This window comes from Alligator mississippiensis, chromosome 5 (assembly GCF_030867095.1).
Source record: "Alligator mississippiensis isolate rAllMis1 chromosome 5, rAllMis1, whole genome shotgun sequence".
Taxonomy (NCBI): domain Eukaryota; kingdom Metazoa; phylum Chordata; order Crocodylia; family Alligatoridae; genus Alligator; species Alligator mississippiensis.
The window spans coordinates 52,244,972-52,268,781 of record NC_081828.1 but is presented as its reverse complement, the minus strand read 5'-3'; the positions used below and the strand labels follow the sequence as shown (position 1 = coordinate 52,268,781).

Below are 23,810 nucleotides of genomic sequence, written 5' to 3'. Positions count from 1 at the left end.
CGCAATAGCTATGTGGGCCCCATTTGGCCTACAGGCCAGAGGTTGAGCACTCCTCGTTTAACCAGCTCTCAGTCCAGAAAAGAACCTTCCCTCCAATCCTGCAGCAACTCAATTTTTTTTAAATAAACTTTTGGAAAGGGACTTATTTGAAAGCTTTTTGAAAATTCAAATATATTGTGTCAGTCAGATCCCCTTTGACCACATGTTCGTTAATACCTTCAAAATTCCAGAAGGTCAGCGAGGCAAGATTTAAAACATGCTAACTCTTCCTCAGCAAATGATATTTGTCCACGTGACTGCTATTTTATTCTTTATTATAGATTCTGTCAACTTGCTAGTGACAGAAGTAAGACTGGACTCACTTGGTCTGTAGTTCCCAGGATCACCTTTGGAATACTTTTTGAAGATGGGTGTTATGCTGGCAACCCACCAGTCCTCTGGCACAGAGGCCATTTGTAACAATAGGTTACATACTATTGCCAACAGTTCTCAATTTCACATTTGAGTTCCTTCAAGACTCTTGGGTGAATGCCATCCAGTCCTGGCAACTTAGTGTTATATTTATCTAACTGTTCTAAAATTTCTTCTGTTGTCACTTCAGTGTGATCTAACTATTCAGATCAAACTGTGAGGAAGAATTTAACCAGTGTGGGAATTCCCCCTGTATCTTCTGAAGTAAAAACTGATGCAAATAATTAATTTAACTTTTCTGCTATGGCCTTAACTGCACTTTTTATATCTTGGCCATCTAATGGTCCCACTGATTCTCTTGCTGCCTTCCTGCTTCTGCCGTATTTTTCAATTATTATTTAATTTGACATCTTTTGCAAGAAGCTCATTAAATTCTGCTTTGGCTGCCTTATCTTGCTTTTACATTTGACCCAAGAGAGTTTGTATACTTCCCTGTTTTTTCCCATTTGGGCATGCTTTCTATTTTTTTGGAACCATAATTTTTTTTCCCCTTGGATGGATGACCTCATTAACTCTCCTATTAAATCATGCAGGTGTTGTTTTATTGGACCAGCTGGTACACTTTTTAATGTGGTATACACTTTTCCCTCAGCTTCTCTCATGAGCCCCCATACCCTGCCCGCACTCCCATCCCCAGCACCCCAGCTCTTTAAAAAGAGCCCTGCACTCACCTGCCAAGCAGGGGGGGCGGGGGGGGGGGAGATCCCTGCTGCCCCCTACTGCGTGAGGGGGGATCTGCCACAGGCCCCCAAAAGCCCTGGTAAGTGCTGCAGCAGCTGGTGTGTGGGGGGTGCTTTTTTGAGTGCCAGGATGCTGGAGTTGGGTGGGGCAGCCATGGGGGGGCTGGGGGAGCAGGCAGGGGATGTGGCCTGTCAGGGGTCCTCCCATAGCCCCCACCCCCCTCCCCATCCCTTACTTACCGGCACGGAGCCCGGGTCCAGCACCCTGTGGTGGCGAGTGGGGGACTGCCCAAATTGCCAAATCTCCAAATCTTTCTCCGAATCGATTCAGAGGCTTCAAATTGATTCGGACCCGTTAATTGGTCTCCCAATTAGATTCAGATTCAGACATTCGGCCGTTGAATCGGGCCGAATTTCCTCTGAATTAAATCAGTACCCGAAGCTTTGCACAGCCCTACTGCGCACATACACGCGACACTTATTGGTGATATTATCAGCCAAACAAAGCTGATTGCTGAAAGTGTTAATTTTCCTGTTATCACTTCTGATCTGATATGCGACCGATATATATCAGTGGACCTGAACATATTGTAAATTATGCCTGTAGTTAAGTAACATACTTCTAAAGCGAAGCTTAGCTACTCAGGACATGCAGTTTAAAATGCAGGAAATTCAATCCCTGATCATTTGTATGTCTGGGATTATGCAGCACATGCACAATCAATTGCATACCATAACAGCAATATAAATGCAATTTCCTTCTTTCCAATCTCACTGATTGCATCACTTGTTAAAGTCACATAGCTAGTCAATTTTTCATCAGGAACCACAGACTGGCATTCAGTCTCCATGGTGACTACACTTCATCCTTTCCATACAGCAAATGAGAAACTGAACATGCAACTTCACTGGGGTCCATCCCCCCCACCCCGCTGAATGGGTGGCTGTCGCTCACAGTCTAAAGGCCAGACACACTGCAGTGCTTAAAACCACATTGCCAACCATGTTTTTGTGCACAATAACACAGAAGCAATGCTGCATTAAGGTGGATATATATTCTGGACAGTTGCCTACAGCCAAAAACCAAAGAGTAAGATGCAAGATTTTGGGGACAATCATCCTGCTGAACAAATCTGTATCTTTTACATTATTTATTTGAAACTGGATGAATAATTAGGCCATTTGTTATATTACTGTGGAGTTTCTTTAAACTTAATTATCTTTCCAGATGCATTTGTGTTTCTGACACAATATTTATTATTGTACTGTCCGATTTTGGTACTAACCCAAAAGAGACTGACTGACTACCATATCCAGGAGTAAGCAGGAAGGGGGGGGGGGACAGTGGGAGGGAACAATTTAAATAAATCAGTGATCTAAGATGACTTAAAGAAAATTGATTTATGCTAGACTGAGGCTTTGTAAAACTAAAGCTTGAGCTCTTGCAATTTTAACATTTTAAATAAACAAAGATTACATATTCTTTTTAAAATAATCTTATTTGATTTTTTTTAAATAAAATAATTACATGTAACAGTTTGTTTCTTAAAAAAAGAAAAGAAAGAGGCAATAACAACAACCTTAATCTCACAACATTTAAATAGCTATTGACTTTACTCACATGAATAATCCTATGGATTTCAATGAGCGAAACAACATCTGAAATTGCAGATGTGAACAAAGTAACAAGCGCAAAACATCCTCTTCAGCAATTTAAAACTAAAAAATGGGAAGCAATTAAAGAACTAGTAACATAAAAGTAAAACCTGATTTAAAAATTAATTAGTTTTCCATCTGAAGTAATAGTGGATCAAGTTGCAACTCCCTCAAAACTCACTAAATAGCAGTCTAAATAGAGGTTGACATTTTCAGTGTAAATTGAGATGTATTCATTGAGTCTGAGTTCAGTGAAATTGCTATTATTCTTTTCTGAAATTCACCATTACATGTTCCACATTTCACCCTGGTCTTTAACCACATGAGACAAGGAACATGACCACAAGAAAAGAATTTTGTTGTTGTTGGTTTCTTTTTCTTTTCTTTTTTACTCAGTATGTGTCCTTGTCTGCTTTAGAATCTCTAATCATAAGGGCAGCCAGTCTGAAGCTCTCTTTAAGAATCTTATTGCAATAGCCACCACATGGTGTGGCCTTTAAATAGATTAATGTAACAAGACCAGAGAGACTGCTGTGGAAGGATAATCACAGGAAAGATTCTTTGTTCCTCCAGTTAAGCAAAGACACCAGGATTCCATGGGATTGGCCATTTTTCCAAGGCATCTCACAAACACTTCTGATGTGACAAAATAAGATTTCATTTTGGGGATACCCTGCTTGCTCCCCACTGCAGCACAATTTTTTAAAGAGAAAGCCGGTCGTATTCAATTTGTCTTGCATTTTTTAAAACCAAATATGGGTAAATCCGATTTAAAATCTTAATTGCATTCTAGCATTTTACATACACCTCTGAGGGCCATTACTGGAAACCACAAAGCTACTTCACACTAAACATTCATTCTCAATAAAGTGACTTGACTTTTATTATGCAGTGTTCAAAAAAGCAGCCTGTTCTTGTAAGTGTTTGTGTATTCTTTTCTCAACAACTAAAAATATTTGATTTTTAGTTATCTGTCCCATTAAATAGCCACTCTTCATTAAAACACGACCACCTTCCATTCAACTTTGTAAATTAACCTGCATCAGGAATAATTATGTCTGCCATACAGCCTTCAGTGCTAGCCATTAATATGAAACTTGGCCAGGACCAGGTAAATTATAAATGCCACTACTTTCTAACCATTATGAAGCAAGCACTTTGGGCTTAAAAAAAAAAGAGGCACAAGAGGAAAAAAAGTATAGTTTAACGCTTCTGATGTAGTCATCAATGAATAATCCACAGCACTTCTGCAGTCAGACTGATAAGCAGTTTGCCAGACTTGCAACAGAAACTTGCTTCTGGGAACAGCCAGTCCAGCCTGCCAGATCCAACCTTTTAGGCTGCCACCTAACACTTCACAGAGCTCTTTAATGGTCTACTTTTTCTTAATTAATTAACACCAAAAGATGTTCACAAAAATGCATGCAAAAGAATTACAGAGTAAAACTGTTCTCCCCTTCCTGTACCTCCACCTCACAATCCCAGAGTTTTGAGCTTATTTCACCTTGCATACTTAGGATTCAATAATCAGTAATGTTCAAGCTTTTTACCCAAGTTTCATAACCAAAAATGATTGATCCACCACCTGGAGAATTCTGTGCAACTTCTGTCACCAAGTTACCATGTCAAGCAAAATCTGCTGTCACCAAATGTTTTAGTTACCCGCTCTCCTCTACCACGTCTCCTATGGGCATTTGAATTCTGTATCTCCCCACTCTATTCCAAGAAGCCACACCCTAGTCTCATTATGCCTTGTCTATACAGGGAAATTCCAATTAAAGTAAGGTGTGAATTTAGAGAAAAACAATCCCTGATTAACTCCAAGGATGACTCCATACAGAGTTTCCACTACTGTAAATCCAACTAAAATATGGAAAGAGTTCTATATTTACATGACAAATCCTTAATCCCCAACTGGCTAACTGTTCGTAGAACCAGGATTAATTCTGTATCATGGGAATGTTCACATGTGTGCATCTGGTGCTCTATATTGCTTTCTATCACTACTCTGCAACCTGCCCAGCTGCTCTGAATGCCCAACTTTACTACTCTAGGGTGAGAGCAGTCAGACACCACTCCACTGTCCTTATGCTTGTACATTGGCAGGTTCTCTCTCAGCACTCAAGTGTTCAGAGGCAGGACACCCAACCAGCACAACAGCTATTTTTCCAGCTAGCCTTGAACTCTGCCCGGTCATCCTAGTTCTAAGAGGCTCCTGTGCTTCCTGAACCTGGAAAGAGACTCCAAAGACTTTAATTACAACATTTTTCTTCTAAGGCATTAACACAGCAATGGCTATACAGGGCTACAAACGGGATACCAAGCAGTGCCACAAGACGACCAAACTTTTGAAGATGGCCTACAAGGGCATTAAAAGAAAAAACAACCAACCCACATTTCAGCCACTTGTCCATTTTTTGAAGAGCTGGACAGAATTTTAATATGGCACACCAGCCTAAACCTGTGCTTTATCAAAGAAAATGATCAAAGAATAAAGAATGCCAAGGATCTTCATAGAAACCCAATGGAGACTGCACACAACAGATCCTGGCCAGCACAATGACTAAAAAGGACCTCGGGGTTATGGCTGATTACAGAACGAACAGAAGTCACCAGTGCAATGCTGTAATCAACAGAGCTAATACCATACTGGAATGCATTAGCCAATGCATCATGAGGAGCACTAAGGAAGTAATAGTTCCTCTCTACTCGATGTTGGTGAGACCCCAGCTGGAGTACTGTGTCCAGTTCTGGGCACTACACCTGAAAAAAAGACATGGAGAATCTTGAAAGGGTCCAGAGAAGGGCCACAAGAATGATTAAGAGCCTGGAGGACAAATCTTATGAGGAAAGACTAAGGGATCTGGAACTGTTCAGCCTGGAGAAGAGAAGACTGAGGGGGGACTTGGTGGCCATCCATAAGGGGATGTAAGGGGTGAATACTGGGAGCTGGGAGAAAAACTGTTGCCTAGGGCACCCGAAGGGAAGACAAGGAACAATGGCCATAAATTGTTACAGGATGGTTTCAGGTTGGATGCAAGAAAAAACTTCTTTACAGTAAGGGTGACCAGAATCTGGAACAGACTTCTCAAGAAAGTGGTGCAGTCCCCAACCCTGAAAGTCTTCAAGAGGAGAATGGACAAACACCTTGCTGGGATCATTTGATCTCAGCAGTATTCCTGCCCAGAGCAGTGGGGTAGGACTTGATCTTTCAAGGTCCCTTCTAGCCCTTAATTTCTATAATTTCTATGATCCTGGACATGAAGGCCCTTGTTCCCATTTCCAGTCAGCCTTCTGCTCCTGAGAACTCAGGCTACCAACAGCAGTGCTGAGAAGTGGCATTTGCCTTTAAGTGATATGTACTGCATGCCATGATTGACTCCTGCTTCTGCATGTTGGGCAGATGTGAACTAATGCAGTTTGTAAACTCTCCTATGACAGCTTCTCTCCATACATTCGAAGTGGCAACCACAGCTGACAAAACTGACAAAAGGCAGCCCATTCCCTTTGCCAGCCTACAAGGAATAACCCTTTCCCCCCTCCTCTCATATCCCTTCATCTTTCTGATAGAGTCAAATCCCCCTGTACAGCACATGATTAGTAATGACATTTTACCTCAGTCAGCTTCTTAACCTGGCTGTCCCTCATCTGAACACCACCTTAACCGCAGCCACCATGCCATATCTGACTATACCAGATTTAAAAAAACAAAAATCTCTTCACACAGACTTGTACACAGTAGCCAGGAATTCCATAGTTCTATTAAATGTGTGCTGTATTTTCAAAACTTAGGAAACTAATTGAGGGGTGGGGAGCATTGCATATTCTGTTATCAGTAGAAACCTTAGCAAGTCTTTTTGCATGAAAACAAATCTTCAAACAACTTTTTTTAATCATTAAGGTCTAACTATGTTTTTCAAAACACATGGCAGGAATTTACTACAAGTTTTGCAACCTGTTGCCTACATGTTTAATAAGCCTGAAACGCATTGCAAAGTTTCATTAATGGTACAGTCAACTTTGAGTATGTTCACAGAGGTTATACAAGGGTATTTGCTTCTGCCCTTGCCTGCCTCTTGCCCCCCACCATGCCTGTGCCTGCCCACCACTTGCCTCCCTGCTGCCTGCCCACCTGTACCTGTGCCTGCCCCCTAACCCCATCACTCCACGCACATGCCATCTGCCTCCCCGCACCATGCCCCACAATCCACATGGCCCAGATGCAGCACATGGGTGAGTGCGGTACCCCACAACATCCAGTATATCCTTTAGAGAAAATCCTGCCTGCCCTAGCACAGACAATGCCTCCTAAAGTAAAATCCAGCTCTTCCTTTATCTAGATGCAGTTACTTTGTTCTTGTTAATACACAACAGTTACGTCAAAAAATTCTCACTAAATACCCCTCATACAAACTAGACCTTAATACCCTACAGAAATTAATTCAATCCATTTGAAGTGAAGCAGTTGCTCCAAAATAAAAGCAATACAGACCCAAACAGAAATAGCTTTCCATGTAGACAAGCCCAGGACCACACTTTAATGTCTTGAGCCAGCCTAAGGTTAGCTGTTTCTAGGGAAGAAGGAATTAAATTTGTTGCATGTCCCATCGCATGCAGTATATGTTTTTATCATCTCAATGGACTAGACTAAGGAACACCATAAATCCTTCATTTATGCTATATCAGAAATAAATCCTTGTCAGTTTACAAAAGGTGTTCAACTTCCAGTTAAAGGTGTCAATCAATAGTGAATTGCAAATGAAGATGAAAACCTCCTTATATAAGAATGAACATATGTGATCAAAACAGGCATGCCCTCCAGTGCTGGTAGTCTCAGCTTTGAGTTCCAAGCCTGTCACTTTTCCTGTTTAAAGCATATAAGGGCACAGACAAACATATTTAAATGCTCAAAGAGAAGCCATGTTACTTGTGCTCTTTGTCCAAGGACCATTCTATTTTAGTGTCGTATTTTTACTCCAAAAAAAAGGTATTAGACGTTTCAGTGCTGCTAATTAACATGTTTATCATAAAGTTGGAATTTTTTCTACAAACAAATCATGCTAAACAATTTTGCCTTTTTATGGGGAATAATTATTGCCCAGAATGCATTACTGAAATACAAAATAATGGCATAAGTGGGAGGTACATTTTTTCAGATAGTATTAGCATAGTCTTATATTTCAAACCAAACAGCAATAATAAAAATTGTTTGAAAGGATTTTCAAAGCAGGTTGTGTTTCAGAATCTTACAACAACAAATACCCTGGAAAAAATATTTAGAGTGGACACTGTCCATTCAAGCAAATAATCAGAATGAATAATTTACAGGCACACTTTCATCTTTACTGCCGCGGAGAAGAGCTGAATTCTAAGGAGCTTGGAGAGATGCCGACACATCTGCTAACCAAGTGGAATAATCACCAGGAGTCCAAGCAATGATGGCCCAGCAACCTGTTTTACTGAGGGGCGGAACCTGTCAAGGGAAGAAAAGCAGAGCACAACTTGCAAACTGTCAGGTCGTGTTTCATGCTTTTGTCAGAGCATGCTGCCTGCCTCCAAGAAATCAAGGCTTAATTGTCCTACTTTCATCACTAAACGCTCACAGCAACTTCTGAAATAACTCACGGGAAGGCATGGTGCCCATTTCCAGTGACTTGTCACACACGTGCAGGCTTGCCACCAGAAACCATACATTCTCAGAAGGCTGAAAGCCGTGAAAAGCTGATGGACAGTAGTCTTATGGCAGCTTCTCAGACTGGATGAACTGATGCTAACTGTAAAAAGCTACATGCTAGTTTCCACTAGTAATGCAAATAAATAAGCTAAAATATTCCCTAGCAATTCCAACAAGCTCCTTTGTCTGACATTAAGGTTGAGTTGGGAGTTAAACTTGTGTGTGTCCAGTTTTGTGTGTGATAATACAGGTTAGGATGGTTAACTAGTGGTACTATTAGCAATCTGTTTAGAGAAAAGGATGGTGTGTGACCAGTGCAGCTTTCATCGGTGCAAAGCAAGATACAGAGAACCTGCAGAGGACTAATGCAGGCCAAACAGGAAATCTACAGTAATTAAATAATTAAGCACAGGAAGAAGTAGGATCTTTAAACAAATTAACTAAGATTATTTATATAGTTAGCAGCTCTGCCAAACAGGCTCTTTGCTCCTCGGTTTTAATTCATACAAAACTCTGGGTACCAAAATGCATCTACTAGTTGCATAATTTCCCTACAAAAGACATGAGGGGTTCGATACAGATTTATTACACCTCTCAACTCCAATAGCATAACTATGTGGGTGAGCAGGGCATGAGCCTTCGGAGTGGCCTAACAGAGTTGCCGGAATGGTGGCTGGGGGATGCCTCACCCACTTCCCTGTTCCTCTCCTGCCAAAAAACATCTTCCTTACAGCAGCACCAGCAGTCAAGGAGAGGTCACAAAACAGGCAGAGGGCAGAGCAGAAGGCACAGAGCTGGCACTGGCCAAGGGTTTGCTCTAGGGCAGGGGTGCTCAACCTCTCACCCACGGGCCAAATGAGGCCTGCAGAACCTTGGAATCCAGCCCATGGGGTTCCCCATGGGTCAGGGAATTTGCGGACAGGGGCTCAGTGGCAGTTAATACTGTCACCCACCCCTCCACACTGCCAAAATCCCAAGTCCCACGCGGCAAGTTCAAGTTACGACCCTCCCCCTATACAGCCAGATGAGGGCTAGGCCATGTACTCTTCTCTATGCACAGCTGGGTTAGGGCTGGGCTGCACCTCCTCCTCCTCACGGGGCCAGGCTTTGTCCCCTTCCCCTGCACAGCTGGTTTTGGACCAGGCCACACCTCACTTCTCCCTGCACAGGGTAGGACCACACCCCTTTCCTCCAATGAGGCCAGACCACACTCCATCCTACCTGCACCACTGGTTCAGGGCCGAGTCATGTCACTCTCCCCTGCCCACTTACCGAGGTTGGGGCCCCTCCCACAGGGCTGAATCAGGGCCAGGGTCATGTCCCTCCCCCACCTGCCACTGGGCTGGGTTTGAACAGAGCCAAACCCTTTTCCCTGCACAGCTGGATTGGGGCCGGGTCATGCCCCCCTGTCTCCATCCATTCACCTGGATGGCACCCTGCTGTGCATGCCCCAGGCACTGCCCATTCTGCCCTGCAGCAGAAAAGATTGAGCACCACTGCTCTAGGGGAAGCCACTGCTGAGACAGGTGTCAGAAAGGGTTGCGCCTCTTGCCTTTCTTCACTGGAGAATTTTGGCTTAAATAAATAAATAAATAAAATCACTGCTCTACATACAGTTCAGAGCTTCTACATTAATCCTTACAGAAGTGCCTTGCCCCAGAAGCAAACTCCCACCTACACTTCTATTCAATGATCATTGCCTCTGCCCAAAATAAACTGGATGCATTATTCACAAAATAATCATGGAATAGGAAGATATCAGCAAGGACATAACATCACGCAGAAAACGCGAATCTACAGGCAGTTATCCCAGAGTCTTCTTCCAGGAATACATTATTTGGCCCTTTCAGGTACCTGCTTTCCTACTCAAGACCAAGTTTTAAAATAGGAGCAAAAAGCAGGTTTATGCAGGCAAGAGTCAACTTATCCCAAAGTCAGTCAAGGACTGGACATGCAGACAACTTTCTGCAGATCAAAAGGAGGCAACCGCTTCTCCTATTTATTGTGTCAGCTGCTTTGCACAAACTGCCCATGTACACACTTATCCTGTGATAAAAGGAAGCATAACTATAATTATTTACTCCCCATTCTTTGACGGTCATGTTACCCTGGTTTAGCTTCCACTTACTGGAGGGAAAGAATGTACATAGCAAAATACGAAGTACACAGTGAAGAAAATACTGCAAAGTATTTGACATGTGGTAAATAGGGCTGTGCAAAGCTTTGGTTGCCGATTCGATTTGGAGGAGATTTGGCCCAATTTGGCAGCCAAATCTCCGAATCCAAATCGAAATCAGGACACCTGTTAATCTCTCTGAATTGAATCACAGGCCTCCAATCCGATTCAGAGAGATTCGATGATTCGGCCATAGGCACAGCTTTATATGTTTTTTCTATGCACCTCAAGGTACCAGCCATGGCTCGTGAATATTGAGATGGTAGAGCAGACGGAGAGTCCCGCGGGAGTTCCCCTCACACGCTCAGCGGCAGACCCTGAAGTAGATCAGAATTATGTCCAGTCCACTTCTGGGCCCACCACAGAGCATGCAGGGGACCCCCCACCCCAGCAGCTGGTGCCTCCTGGGTCTGGTAGGGGCACCCAGGGTCCCCCCGCAGCTGATCGCTGAGCCAGGGGGGCACAGGGTTCGAATCACTGGCCAAATTGCTGATTCTCAGAATCAGCATCGAATCTTCAGATTCAGCAGAATCAAAATCAGGACAATGATCTGAATCAGCAAATCGAATCACTGTCCCCCGAATCGGGCCAAATCTGAATTGAATACTGCCCACTTCACACACCCCTAGTGGTAAAGCCCTGTCCCCCTTTTACATTGGGATCAACTGCTCCTATACCAAACCTTTAGTGTCACTGTATAGCTGGATAACTATGAAACATCTGCTCTTTAATCTTAACTACCTATCACTACTCAGATTTAAAGTTCTGTTTTCACTGCTACTTCTAAATTTTTTTTTTAAAATAGCAAACACTACAAAAGTAACACTTTAAATTATGTGAGTGTCATTTAGAAGATAAGAAGATAACAGTGTTTGGCCACAACTAAACTATGTGAAGGGGTAGTCCTAGGTACAAACCTAGTGAAAGCTATTTGTATGTGTAAATGAGCCTAAATTTGGTACACACCGTATTTATTTATTTTTAATATTTGGATTTGTACTCAGTTGTAGATGATCTTAAAGACCTTCCCACCTAAACACCTCAACAGGTAAGTGAAATGCAACAGCTCCAGGATTTGAACAAAAATTCTCAGGTTTTGCAAGTTGAGATCTTGTAGACATGTGAAATAAATACAAGTAGTTAAGCCAGTGTTACCCAAACTGAATGGTGCCATAAGAGGTTTTAAATGAAAGCAAAAGTGACCAAAACTTGAGCTTGAATCTCTTCTATTCCTAATGCAAACCCTCTGGGGATGTGGCAGTCAGTAAAGAACTGGAAGAACAACAAATATTAAGAGCAGCAAGGAGGGAAAAAATAAATGAAAGTAAGAGGGAATAGATTGAAAAAGGAGAAAGAAGTGAACAGAAGAACATTCATATAATGTTCTTCTGATAGGTTGGTATGATTACCAACTCTAACCAAAAAAGCCAACATGAAATATTTGTTTAAACAGCCCGGATACTGAAGTTGGAATCTTTGACATAACTCTTTTCTAATTAAAGCAGAAAATTTTAGCAAGATAGAGCTAATGCTGAACTGCTAAGCAAGGATGCTCATTGTCACTTGCTCGCTCTGTAACAGAGAAAAAGATGTTCCTTGCTTGCCAAAAATTTCTTCCGCCTAGATTTATATATTGGTAATATCAGGTCATTACATCCCCTTTTGCTTAAGGAGTCTGGCAAAGGTTTTAGAAGACATCACAAGAGGCTGAAACACAATGTATGTAGCTGCATATAATAGTTATGTGAAAAAGACAACATATCTATAAATTATATTCTCTAGACAGAGTTGAAGTTCAAAATTCATGTATTACGTTTGGAATTATGCAAGGAGCTTCTACCAATGTTTTCCCATCCCTTACAAAGTAACTTTTAAGACTGTATTTTATTATCTTTTTGAGCTCTTAAAGAACAAAGTCTGTACTAATGCTGTAGCACAAATATTAAGTCTGATACTGGTTAAAAACAACAAAAATCCCAGACAAAGGAGCAAGGATTAATTTTCTGCCTTAACTTGGAATACCACAACTTTTCCTCAATTCACACTGTACTATTAAGACATCTACAGTCCTCTTCCCCCATCACCTTTACCAAATTTTAGTCTACCTGAACATAAGTGGAAGCTGTGTTACCGAGTCACGTAAACTGTTATTTTCTTTGGACATGAGAGACATGGTATCAACAGCAATTTCCCATCAATACTGTCTAAAATATAACCCAGAAAAGCTAGCACGTGGATATGAACCAGTTGTAAGTCAGTTCTCTAAAGATGAAAGGATATAAAATCCCATTAACCACATGAGCCATCCAGTCCCTTATGAAACTGTGAGCACTTTAATTCCACAAGTATCACGAAGCCAAATTTAAAAACACTGATTAAAGTTAACTTGCATAACCCAAACTGTTCCAAAGCATTATTCAATGCTCTAGATCAGTACAGCTACAAAGGTTTTATACCATATACAAGAGTTTTTCATACCAAGTGAAAGAGAAAATGGGACTTTCACTTGCTCATGTCTTTGCCTGTAAAGGTGTTAACATATTTTCTAAAATAAACCACATACTCCATGTAATGCTTGAACTAAAACCATCTGGTTGCAAGAAAACCAGTTCTGGAAAAACTGCCCCTTCGCAGAAAAAGTATCTTTGTTTTAGCAAAACTAGTAGGCTGAGTTAAGTAAGCAGCTGAGTGCCAAACTGCACCTAAGAACTATACCTGCCTGTACGCTAATCCAAAGATATTTCCTACCAATCAAAAGGCTCCCAAAAAGGATTACACTTAAAGGAACATTCTACACTGAGGAATAAAGACCTGTGCCCGCTATACACATAGACAGTTTAGTTAATAGTAGCATTCTTTTTTGTCAGATTCTTTTAAAATGAAACTTCTCATTTATTAAAAACCAAGTTCTTTTAAAACCTTGGTTTAACTTGACTTTTGTAGGTTAAGATTCCACAAGCACTTAATAAATTCTGTTTCCAGCTATGGTTTATAGTACCTGTTAGAGAGCAAAGAGATCCAATGTGTTAATGAGAAGGCATATGAGATTGGCCTAGTATAGAAGAAGAACAGAAAAGCTACATTTATCACTTGGCATATTAGGAAATTTAAAATAAGGAAAAATATCTGCAAGGATGACTCCACACTTATGATAAAAACAGGAATCTCTCTCTCTAGATATAGAGATATATCTAGAGAGATTGAGAGAGAGAGATACACACACATTACATATAAAATACATATACATACATACATACATACATACATATTAAATAGTATATCTAGGCAAGATAAAAACAGAAGTATATATAGATATATTGACATATCTATACATACACACACATCTCTATAGATCTCTATATATAGATATAGATGTCTAAATACATATCTATCTATCCATCTAGATAATTTCTATTTTTATCTTAAGTGAGGAGTCATCCTTGCAGATTTTTCCTTATTATTAATTTCCTAATATACCAAGTGATAAATGTAGCTTTCCCGTTCTTCTTCTATGCTAGGCCAATCACATATGCCTCACTAACAGATTGGATCTCCATATGCCCTCTAACAGATACTATACACCATAGCTGGAAACAGAATTTACTATGCGCTTGTGGAATCTTAACCTACAAAAATCAAGTTAAACCAAGGTTTTAAAAGAACTTGGTTTTTAATAAATGAGAAGTTTCATTTTAAAAGAATCTGACAAAAAGAATGCTATCATTAACTAAGCTGTCTGTGTGTATAGCGGGCACAGGTCTTGGTTACACTTAAAGGAACATTCTAAGCTGAGGAATACTTTTTGGGAGCCTTTTGATTGGTAGGAAATATCTTTGGAATATATATATATATATATATATATATATATATATATATATATATATATATATATATATATATATATATATATATATATACACATACACACACACATATAGTGACCTTTTGTAAAGACTACCTGGTATTTATCCCATATTCTGTCTTCTTAGAAAAGAGAAAATGAAAAAAAATAATTCGGCAGCAGTGAACAACACACAGCAGTGACCAACGGCCCAGTGTACTCTAGGAAAATGACCAGTTGTTAACAACACCAGGCCCATCAACTGGTAATATGTTTACTTGCTAACACAGATGGGACCATTTATACCATTATAAGAAGCAATCGGAACTAGCTATCTGATTATGTTTGCAGCAGCAGGTCATTTTCCTGGTATATACGCACACCCAAAAAAGGTGAAGCCAAAAAAACTGTATTCACAGAGATTAGTGTCAAAGTGCCACAATAACTAATAGTACATCCTCACCTTTGATACTGCATTCAATTTTAGTCACCTAAATGCAAAGAAAGGTTGAACGTCACAAAGAAGGCAAAAAGAATGACTGTAGCAATTCAAAGACTAAAAATTGTTCTGTACCTCTCAACAGGATATAAATGGCAAACATTTACTGGATATAGCCCAGTACATACTTTATGTACCACCTGATTTTTAAAAAAGCCTATTTAAAATGTAACCGGTTTAAAGTGGGAAGGAATTTTTCCATAATCTAGGCAGTTCAGCAGCAGCGAAGAGTTGCAAAATAAATTAATAAGAAAATAACAAATAATTATTAAATTGAACATTAAATCTGTACTCAAAGCAGCATTCAAGTTTGTGAGGTCAGAGTCAGATGTTCTCATGTATGGCTTAGGGCATAAAATAACAAGTAGCTCAAATCAAGAAATAACTCTCTCTCAGGACAATATTGCAGAAGTTAGCAAAATGCATTATAGTTGTTTCCCACTGCAATTTTGCCACACTACATGTTAGCTACTTCTGAAGATAATAGCATTTTGTTCCAGTATGGCGGTCCCCAGTAGATGAAGTTCTGGCATCTCACATCCTTATACACAAGATAATAGCAGCTGCAAAAGCCTCAGACTATATAAATGCATTTATTGTTCTATGATTCAGTAGAAAAAGCTGCAGAGATCTAGAAAAGTAGAGATTTCAGCAACCAGATTCCTACCTCCACATGAATTTGTCTCACCTGGCAGTTTGAAATGATTTAAAAAGAGAAAGTTGTGCAAGCATTCAGCATCCAACTGCTAATAAAAACATGATTCATGTTCACAACTGTGTTACCTTCTATGGAAGGGGCCTGGTCCTGAGCTGCATACAGCATTTCCTTGAAAGCCTACAAGGGAGAAAAAGAAAAAAAAAAAAAAAGAACAATTAGCATAAAACCGACAAAAGCAACACACTTAAGTCGCTCTGACAAGTCTATTTGAAAGCAAGTGGCAATTAAACTCTTTATCCCTCCAGGCAAATTAACTCTCTTTATGTTTCCAAATTAACAATAAGGTAGGGCAGGCTGTCACCTTAGGCTAAAAAAACAGACAACAGACAATAGCAAACCACAGACCTTTCAGATGGACAAGCCCATTGTCCCACATAAAGTAAATGGGAATTATCCAAATTAACATGCTGGCTTGAATAAATTTGGCTAATTCAGTTAATTGGCATTTAAACCTTGTGTGTAAAGTGTGTAAAGAAACAGCTAACTGGTCTGGGAAAGACATGAGCTTTCACTGGCAACAACCTACTTACTCAGATGTTATGAATGGACTCCTAGAAAACAAGGATTTTATAAAAAAGGGAAAGGGACAGGGAAGAGGACACTACTAAGAGAGGGAAATAGTTGATAATTAGTTCAATTGAAATTAACAAGATGATTATTGGCTTGAGAGACAGTGGAGTTAACAGGGGGATCAGGTAATGAGATAAGAATTAATAGCCCCAAATGAGATCAGGGTTAACACAATATGGAGCTTGTGGATAATTTCGTGTTCTGTAATGTCATGTTCAAGTTGGGTTTTAAAGCTTTTTTTGTTTAAAAGACAGCTACTCAGAAGCCAATGATGAAGGTGAAGGTGTTCCATCATGGGCTAAACTAAGCATGTAAAGTCAATGCTATTAAACTTATTCCTGAAAAAGAAAATACCAACTACAGGTTTACTGACTGCTTTTCTGTAATGATTGCTACCTGGCTGTCTGAAAGACCATAAACACCTACAACATTTGAAACTATACTCTTTTGGAAGTGTTTCCACATAGGTAGTATGTTAGGGATTTTAAGAAACAAATGGTGTCCATTTCTGTGATGCTATATCAGGAACCTGTAAATGGAAAAGTGTGAGAAAAATATGCATATTTTAAGAGAAGACAAAATGACATGAAATCGGTAGTCAGCCATTCTTGTTCCCATATTAGTCTTCTCTTAAAGGTGGAGATTAAACATCATAAATCCAAACTAGAAGTTAACCAGATCAGTAAGAGCTGATGTGTTTGATGCTCCAGAGATCAAGGGATCAAACTGCTCATTAAATTCAATACAGGAGATTTCTGGCATAGAAAGCAGGTTTGCAAATCAAGCTGGCCATGCAATTAGATAAGCAATACACTCAGTAGCAATCTTTTCAACCAGCACCTGAACCATGTGGGTGCCCTATCATGCCACAATAATGCATGAGGCCCACAATCAGTTGTAACCATTTAAAAAAATCCCTTTATTCAGCCAGTTACTGAACTGACACCCATACTCAAGTCAGGAAAAGGTCACATCTGCACTTATGCAGTATTCCAAATATATAAAAGTAAGAAACAGGATGAACTGTGGCTTATGGTTGAAGGGACTATGGGTACTAAATAAAGTGGACATTTTTGGAGGACAAGCAGCTAGGGAGAACCCATTACCTGCTAAAATGGTAATTAAGCACCATATTACTTGTTATGGTAGACAAACTACCACCATACACAGTATTATATCATGATAATGTGCAAGAGGCACAGATAGCTGCTGTGTAACCAGAACTTTACTTCCTGACTTCTGAACATACAAAAGTCCAATCCATATTTTAACAATACTAGTTTGCTTCTATTTTAGAATCTTTGAAGCATCCAACCTGTTCCTCCTGGTCATTATTCAACTCATCCTAAAACTATATTTAAGTCTACATATTTCTCTGGATTAAACAAGTTGAGAAAGAAATCTCTGCCCCCACTTCAACTGTCCAAGGTTAAACATTGTAACCTAATTAGCTAACACCACCCAAGGAAAATAAAACAACTAAGCAATTGGATAGCAGCTCAAAACTGCTGTAATGTAGTAGTCATAACCTTACAAATAAACAAAAGGTCTAAAGAACGTGTCTATTTTATCAGAGGTTACCATAAATGGCAAGTCTGAGCAGGCAGTTCAGACATCTTTCAAAGAAAGGTCTGATTCCCAGTCCACACAGAGGTCTTAGCATGGGTCACTTGCATAACTATTTTTCTACTGAAACAACTGTTTACTGATCTGCTCTGTACCAATGACATTCCTCTTTCCTCTAGCCATTAAAAAGAAAAAAAGAAAAAGCCTGCCAAGCAAACATTGGACATTTCAGACTCTCTTCCATATGACTTGTCAGTCGCATACGACGGGGATTCCACAGACAAAGCACTGGCAAAAATGAGTTCTTTCCCCTCTTATTAATTGTTGCCTAACATTTTCCAAGTGCTCATAACCAGACAGTTTGGGGACCAGAGTGTGTGCGGGGGGGGAGGGGGGCAGCGGAGAAGAGAGGGAGGGAGGCAAGGACAGAAAACATGCAGGGGAGAAACTAGTTGGAATTTAATTCTGTAAAAAGAAAGCTGCTTCCTTTACCTTGCCCAGGATATAACAGAGAAAAAGAAATTCTCCACAGTTCTGAAACATCGTGTGCAAGTATCACTGCAACACGGGCCAAGAAAAGATAGCGTACTCTATTTAAGTCCATAACTTTGGATTTAAAAAGTGTGTGTTTGTGCATGTGTGTGGGGTAGGGGTGGGGAGAATGCTCTTACCTAAATTCAGATGTACACAATGCTGATAAACTACATAGCTTTACTAGTGCTATGATATGAGCATCCCAAAACTATCTCCTGTCATTTCAAGGCTTTCAGTAGAAGCCCTGAAACTGTTTGCTGAAAGTCTTGAAAATGACAATAGATACGCCAGTTTCACAACCGCTATTAGATGCCTCCGAAATGAGTGGAGGCAGTCCTGAGATTGACTTCTGTTATTTTCAAAACTTCCATCAGCAGTCCTGTGATATTTGCTTCCTATTCACTATCTCTGTACAGTTAAGCAGAGTATAATTGCATTACAATGTAGTTAGTGGGACTGAAGGATGCAATTTAGCATTTATGCAATGAACTGATAGGGTGAAAACTGATATTTGTTATATTTTAAGCAATATATAACAAATTGCAACTGATACCATGCTAGGCAGTTAACCAAACTGTACACTTACCTAATACACTATATAATAACCTCTTCTTCCTTTCCAAAAAAAAAAAAGGGAATAGATAGTAAACTTCTTCCCTTCCAAAAATGTATCCAAAAAATTCAGTGCCATTTTTAAGATGCACATCAAGTAATAAGTAAGTCTAATAAAGCATCCCACTTCAGGAACAGTCCTATTTCTAAAGCAGAAAATATAAAAGTTTCACCACAGTCTTATTAAATCTTCACTAAGAAATCAGATGCAAATTAAAAAAGTATATTTGGAAGATTCTACTGTATTTACTCTCTAGCCTCATCCACACAAGTCAATTGTATCAGTAAGACCCTGGCAGCTCAGAAACTGCTATCAGAAGCCGACTCTAAGAGAGTCTCTCATTTTGAACTAATTCTTTCCCACTGAAGCAGTGATCCTCAACCTTTTTGGACTCAAGGCTCCCCTTAACTGACACAAGACAACCCTCAGAAAATGCCAGCTTTTAGTTTTCACTCGGATTTGGACTTCAGAAAGATAATATAGCAATTCCCCTGCTGCAAAGAACTCAGAAAGACCACAGCCGGTCAGAATGTTTATAACACTATGGCTCACACTATAGATTCCTATTCAAAGGATCTGAGTTTTATCTTGCAATTCATATTTGCACACCTAGCAATGCTAAAACACTGCACTAACACCTCACAGAACCCTTGAAAGGATCTCACAGCACTCTAGCTGAAAATGACTGACTTAAATCATTGAGACAGTGTGGGGACATCAAGCAGCCTGACCTATGCCCACCCCCACCCTCCACGTTGCTCCCTGCTACCTGTCCACACCACTATTTGCCTTCCCCTGCTGCCTACCCTCACTACCATTTGCTCCACCAAATGCTGCACCCCCTGGCACCAGCCCTTCCCTCAGTGCCTGCCCCCTAGCTGCCTTGAACCCCCTTACCACGTTTGCCCCTCCGTCACCTGCCCCCTTTCCCCCTCTCAATTGCTTACCTTCCAGCTCTGGCATGGTTCTAGCCCTACCCTGGCCCTGGGCATAGAGCACATGGTTGCTCCAGGCTCAGCCTGGCCCAGTAGCTGTGGTAGCAGTAGCAGCTCCAGCCTAGGCTTTGGGACCCAGGCTGGAACTGCTGCAGCAGCTGCCTGCCCTCCCCACCACCTTGTACTTGAATCCAAGACAAGGGTCTTCATCACACACAATAGGGCATTTCCTCTCCTCCCAACTTGGTTTCAAGGAAATATGGTAATTTAAAGTTGGGTATGAAAGGCTAATCTTTGGAAGCAAACAGTTACACTGCATTAGTGTCAGTAATTAATAGAAGTACGATCTCAAGAATGAGCTAAAATTTCAAAATAAAACATGAGACTGGAAAACGCAGAGTTCTTTTTACTTTTGTAATACATGCATATATTCTATATCCTGTTTCTCAATTAACTTCAACAAACCCGTGGTATAAAGATCCAGCTTTCAAGGCAGTCTAGATTGGAAAGGTGTTAGATCTTGGGTATCACATGGGCAGGTATTAGGTCTCAGGTGTCACATGGGCACCTACCTAAACTGGATTGATATATTACCAGCTCCAGCTATATGGTAGCAGATACAGTTACCTGAAGTATAATTAAACAGATGACCTAGACCTGAAAGGCTCAACGGTCCTTTTACAACCACCTGAAATATCAGTCCCAAAGAATACAAAGGACACCTAAAAATGCTCATTTCTTAAAGTCATCATTGTCATTTGTAATATTTTGGATGACAAAACCTGAAAGATTAAACAGACCAGAAAAAGATGGATTTTCTTGCAATTTGTATTACTGATAACACTGTATCTACAGTCAGCTTCCTTTGTTTAGGCCTCAAACAGCACAAAGCAATAGAACACACCTTCTCAGAGGGTAAGAAAAGTGTCAGAACCAGAGGCAGGAATTCAAGTTGGACATTGCACATTAGTTTAAGGATTTCAAGTTGCTCATGTTCCCTTATGTCTGCTTACAGACAACCTAAAGGAACAAATAATGGATGAGATAAAGGTGTGTGTCAGAACACAAGAAGTTTGGGTTTCAACTGCCTATCATGAAAATTTGAAAAAGTGAATTATTCCCAGCCCTCCGAGACCTTTTCCAAAGACAATGCAATACTGTGAAAACAAAGTTTCTAGATACACTCCAAACATTTCTTGCTAACTCACTCTTCCACATATGGCTTAGAGCAGGGGTTGGCAACATTTTTGGGCAGAGTGCCAGAAACATCCCAACCTCGACTTGTACGATGTTGACATGGCAGGGGAGTTGCGAGGGGCCCAATCCTTGCTGTAGCAGTGCATCCCTGGCCCCTTCCCCACCATCTGCCCCAAGGCGCATGTGCCAAACAAAATTCCTTCGCATGCCAAGCTCTGGCACGCATGGCAGGGGTTGCCTACCTCTGATTTAGAGTGGTAGGGTAAATTTTTCAGAAACATTTAAGTAGCTTAGAAGGCTGTGTTCCATTTTTTTTTTTTTTAATCTCCACTGAAAGCCACTGGCACTTGAATATTTTTTTTTTTTTTTAATTATCTGCAGTCTCCAACAGAGTCAGTATATTTTGCCCAATTTTAGGTTTTCTTCCTTCTCATTTTCTAGATATTTCAATTTCAGAAACATATAGTACTTTATCCTTTCTAAACTGGTTCTGGGTTGGGAATGCTAAATCACATATTTCACTCTTCTTTGCTATGATACAATACAGTCACATACCAAACAATTTTCTAGGTCTTCTTGTAGGGACAGGAAAGCAGGCAGGTAGAAATCACCAATAGCCAAAAAGATTTTTAAAACAGCAAGAAATATATCCTTTCACTTCTATATAAACAAATCAAATCCAGCCCAGCTTAACAAGAACTGAAGGAAGTTGTAACCAACAGCTGTTTAGTCTAAATCCAATTTCTAATGTTGTTGGCTCCTGTCCACAACTGACACCTATGCCTGGCAGTTTGAGCAGACAAAGCGAGAACTGAACAGACACCAAGATACAGCTGAGCTTACCTTTACAGGCATCGGAATTGAGCCACATCAGTGGGATAATCAAGAGCTTACATTACCTGTGGTCTGCGTATTTTGAATAAATAGGGGACTGTCAGTCCGGCACATTAAACATTTTTGTGCACTTTACAGATAACAGATATTTAACTACAATTTATACTATGCACACCTTTTAAAAACTGGTGTTTTTTCAGGACACAAATATTATCATCAAGTAACTGTTGTTACTGCCCTTTGAAAGCTAAAACAAAATTTTAAGCAACCAAAACGCCTCATAACGCTTTTAGCTTTTAATATATGTAATCAACACACTTGAAGTACTTGCTAGTCCCTAGCTATAATTCCTCAATTTTATTGCTACTGTCAGAGAAATAGTTTGCAAATGACACTTAAGACTTTATCCTAGTAAAATGAGCTGCATTATGCAGCAATAGACTATATCCTACAACTTACATTATGATCAGTACTCCTTGCATAAAGCCACCTGTTACTATTTAGATTAACAATTGAAATTTTGATATGTGTAGGCTGGGAGTGGGAGTTCAAGGCGGGAAAAGTAAAAAAGGATGCACAAAATATAAATCTCCATCCCAGTTTTTCATTCTGAAGTCAAAATAAGGCAATCAGTATAAAAACCTCTATTTTCCATAGATTTGGCCAAAATGAATGGCTCTACAACACACTGAACAGGAACAAAGCAAGTTTATTCTTCCTTCTGGAAGCAGAAATCTCTCTCAAAGCAGATAGGCCCAAAGTAATGCTGACTTATTTTTTCAAATGTACTAAGGGGGCATAATCATATCTATTTTTTTCCTCTCCACTTAGCAGGGAAAGAATGGATTCCTCCCTGTCCAAGGCTCTTCCATTTAACTCTGCACAACTGCTATACTTCCACTTACACAAGCTATATGCATTATATTTATATTTGAAATAGATTAGTACTAAAAATTCTAAGACACACTTTATATTGTGAAATAACATTCAAAAGAGGAACTACATTTTTATTAACTCAAAAACAAAAGTAGTCACACAATGATTTCTCCCTGAACAATCAGCAACACAGATTTAATGCATCTTTCACTGGCAAGTTAAAGGCAAAGCTAAGAGGTGAACCTCTCTGAGACCATACTAGCAGCGCATCTGTGCAAAATGTTGGCATGCAGCTTTCAATAAAAGTCACACTGCCTCTTCCCCACAGCTTGAAGCTCATATGAAATTTAGGGGTCACTTTACCACAAGATATTCACCTGCTCTCCAGTGAAATAACCACCGCTCTAAATTACAAAGTAAACAAGTTTCTGACAGAATACAGTTCTTTGTAGACAAGTCTCCAACTGAACAAAAAACTTCCTAAATAAGGCGTGAGAAAACTCACTGTGTTAAAGACACAGACTAAATTTTCTTCTTCCAGTGTTAAGGGCCTGTAATGTTTTGAAACAAAATCCAACAGTTCATGAGGAATTAGACCACCAGAGGGAAGGCTAGAGAGAAATGCAGCTAGTGATAGAGGAAGAGCAGTACCCATCAATATTACTATTATATATTCCCTATTTTCAAGTAGTTACATTCAGCTGTAATAATACACTCTGAGCTAAAGTCCAAGTTAAGGTCTCATCCAAGAAACAGTTAATTAAAACAGATGTAGATATTTAAAACCCTAATACTTTCATTGCAAAATAGCTGAAAGTGAGCTTTAAATATATACAAGAATTGTACCTTTTAGCTGTCAAAGATTTTATAGTATCATAGAAACTAGTTTACCTGAGTAAAGTCAGAAGAATTTGACCTATGTTTGTTTAAGGCTAAAGCAATTTTTTTTTCTTTGGGAACAAACCTGAGG

General features: G+C 39.9%; 1 protein-coding gene across 1 annotated transcript in view; it reads right to left on the bottom strand.

Moving 5' to 3' along the window:
- Positions 1-23,810, bottom strand: part of XPR1 (xenotropic and polytropic retrovirus receptor 1) — a 207,573-nt gene that overhangs the window by 177,975 nt on the left and 5,788 nt on the right. Inside the window, exon 2 of the mRNA XM_006272416.4 lies at positions 15,781-15,832. Within this exon, the coding sequence (XP_006272478.1) occupies positions 15,781-15,832 (52 nt within the window). The remainder of the gene's footprint in view (positions 1-15,780; positions 15,833-23,810) is intronic.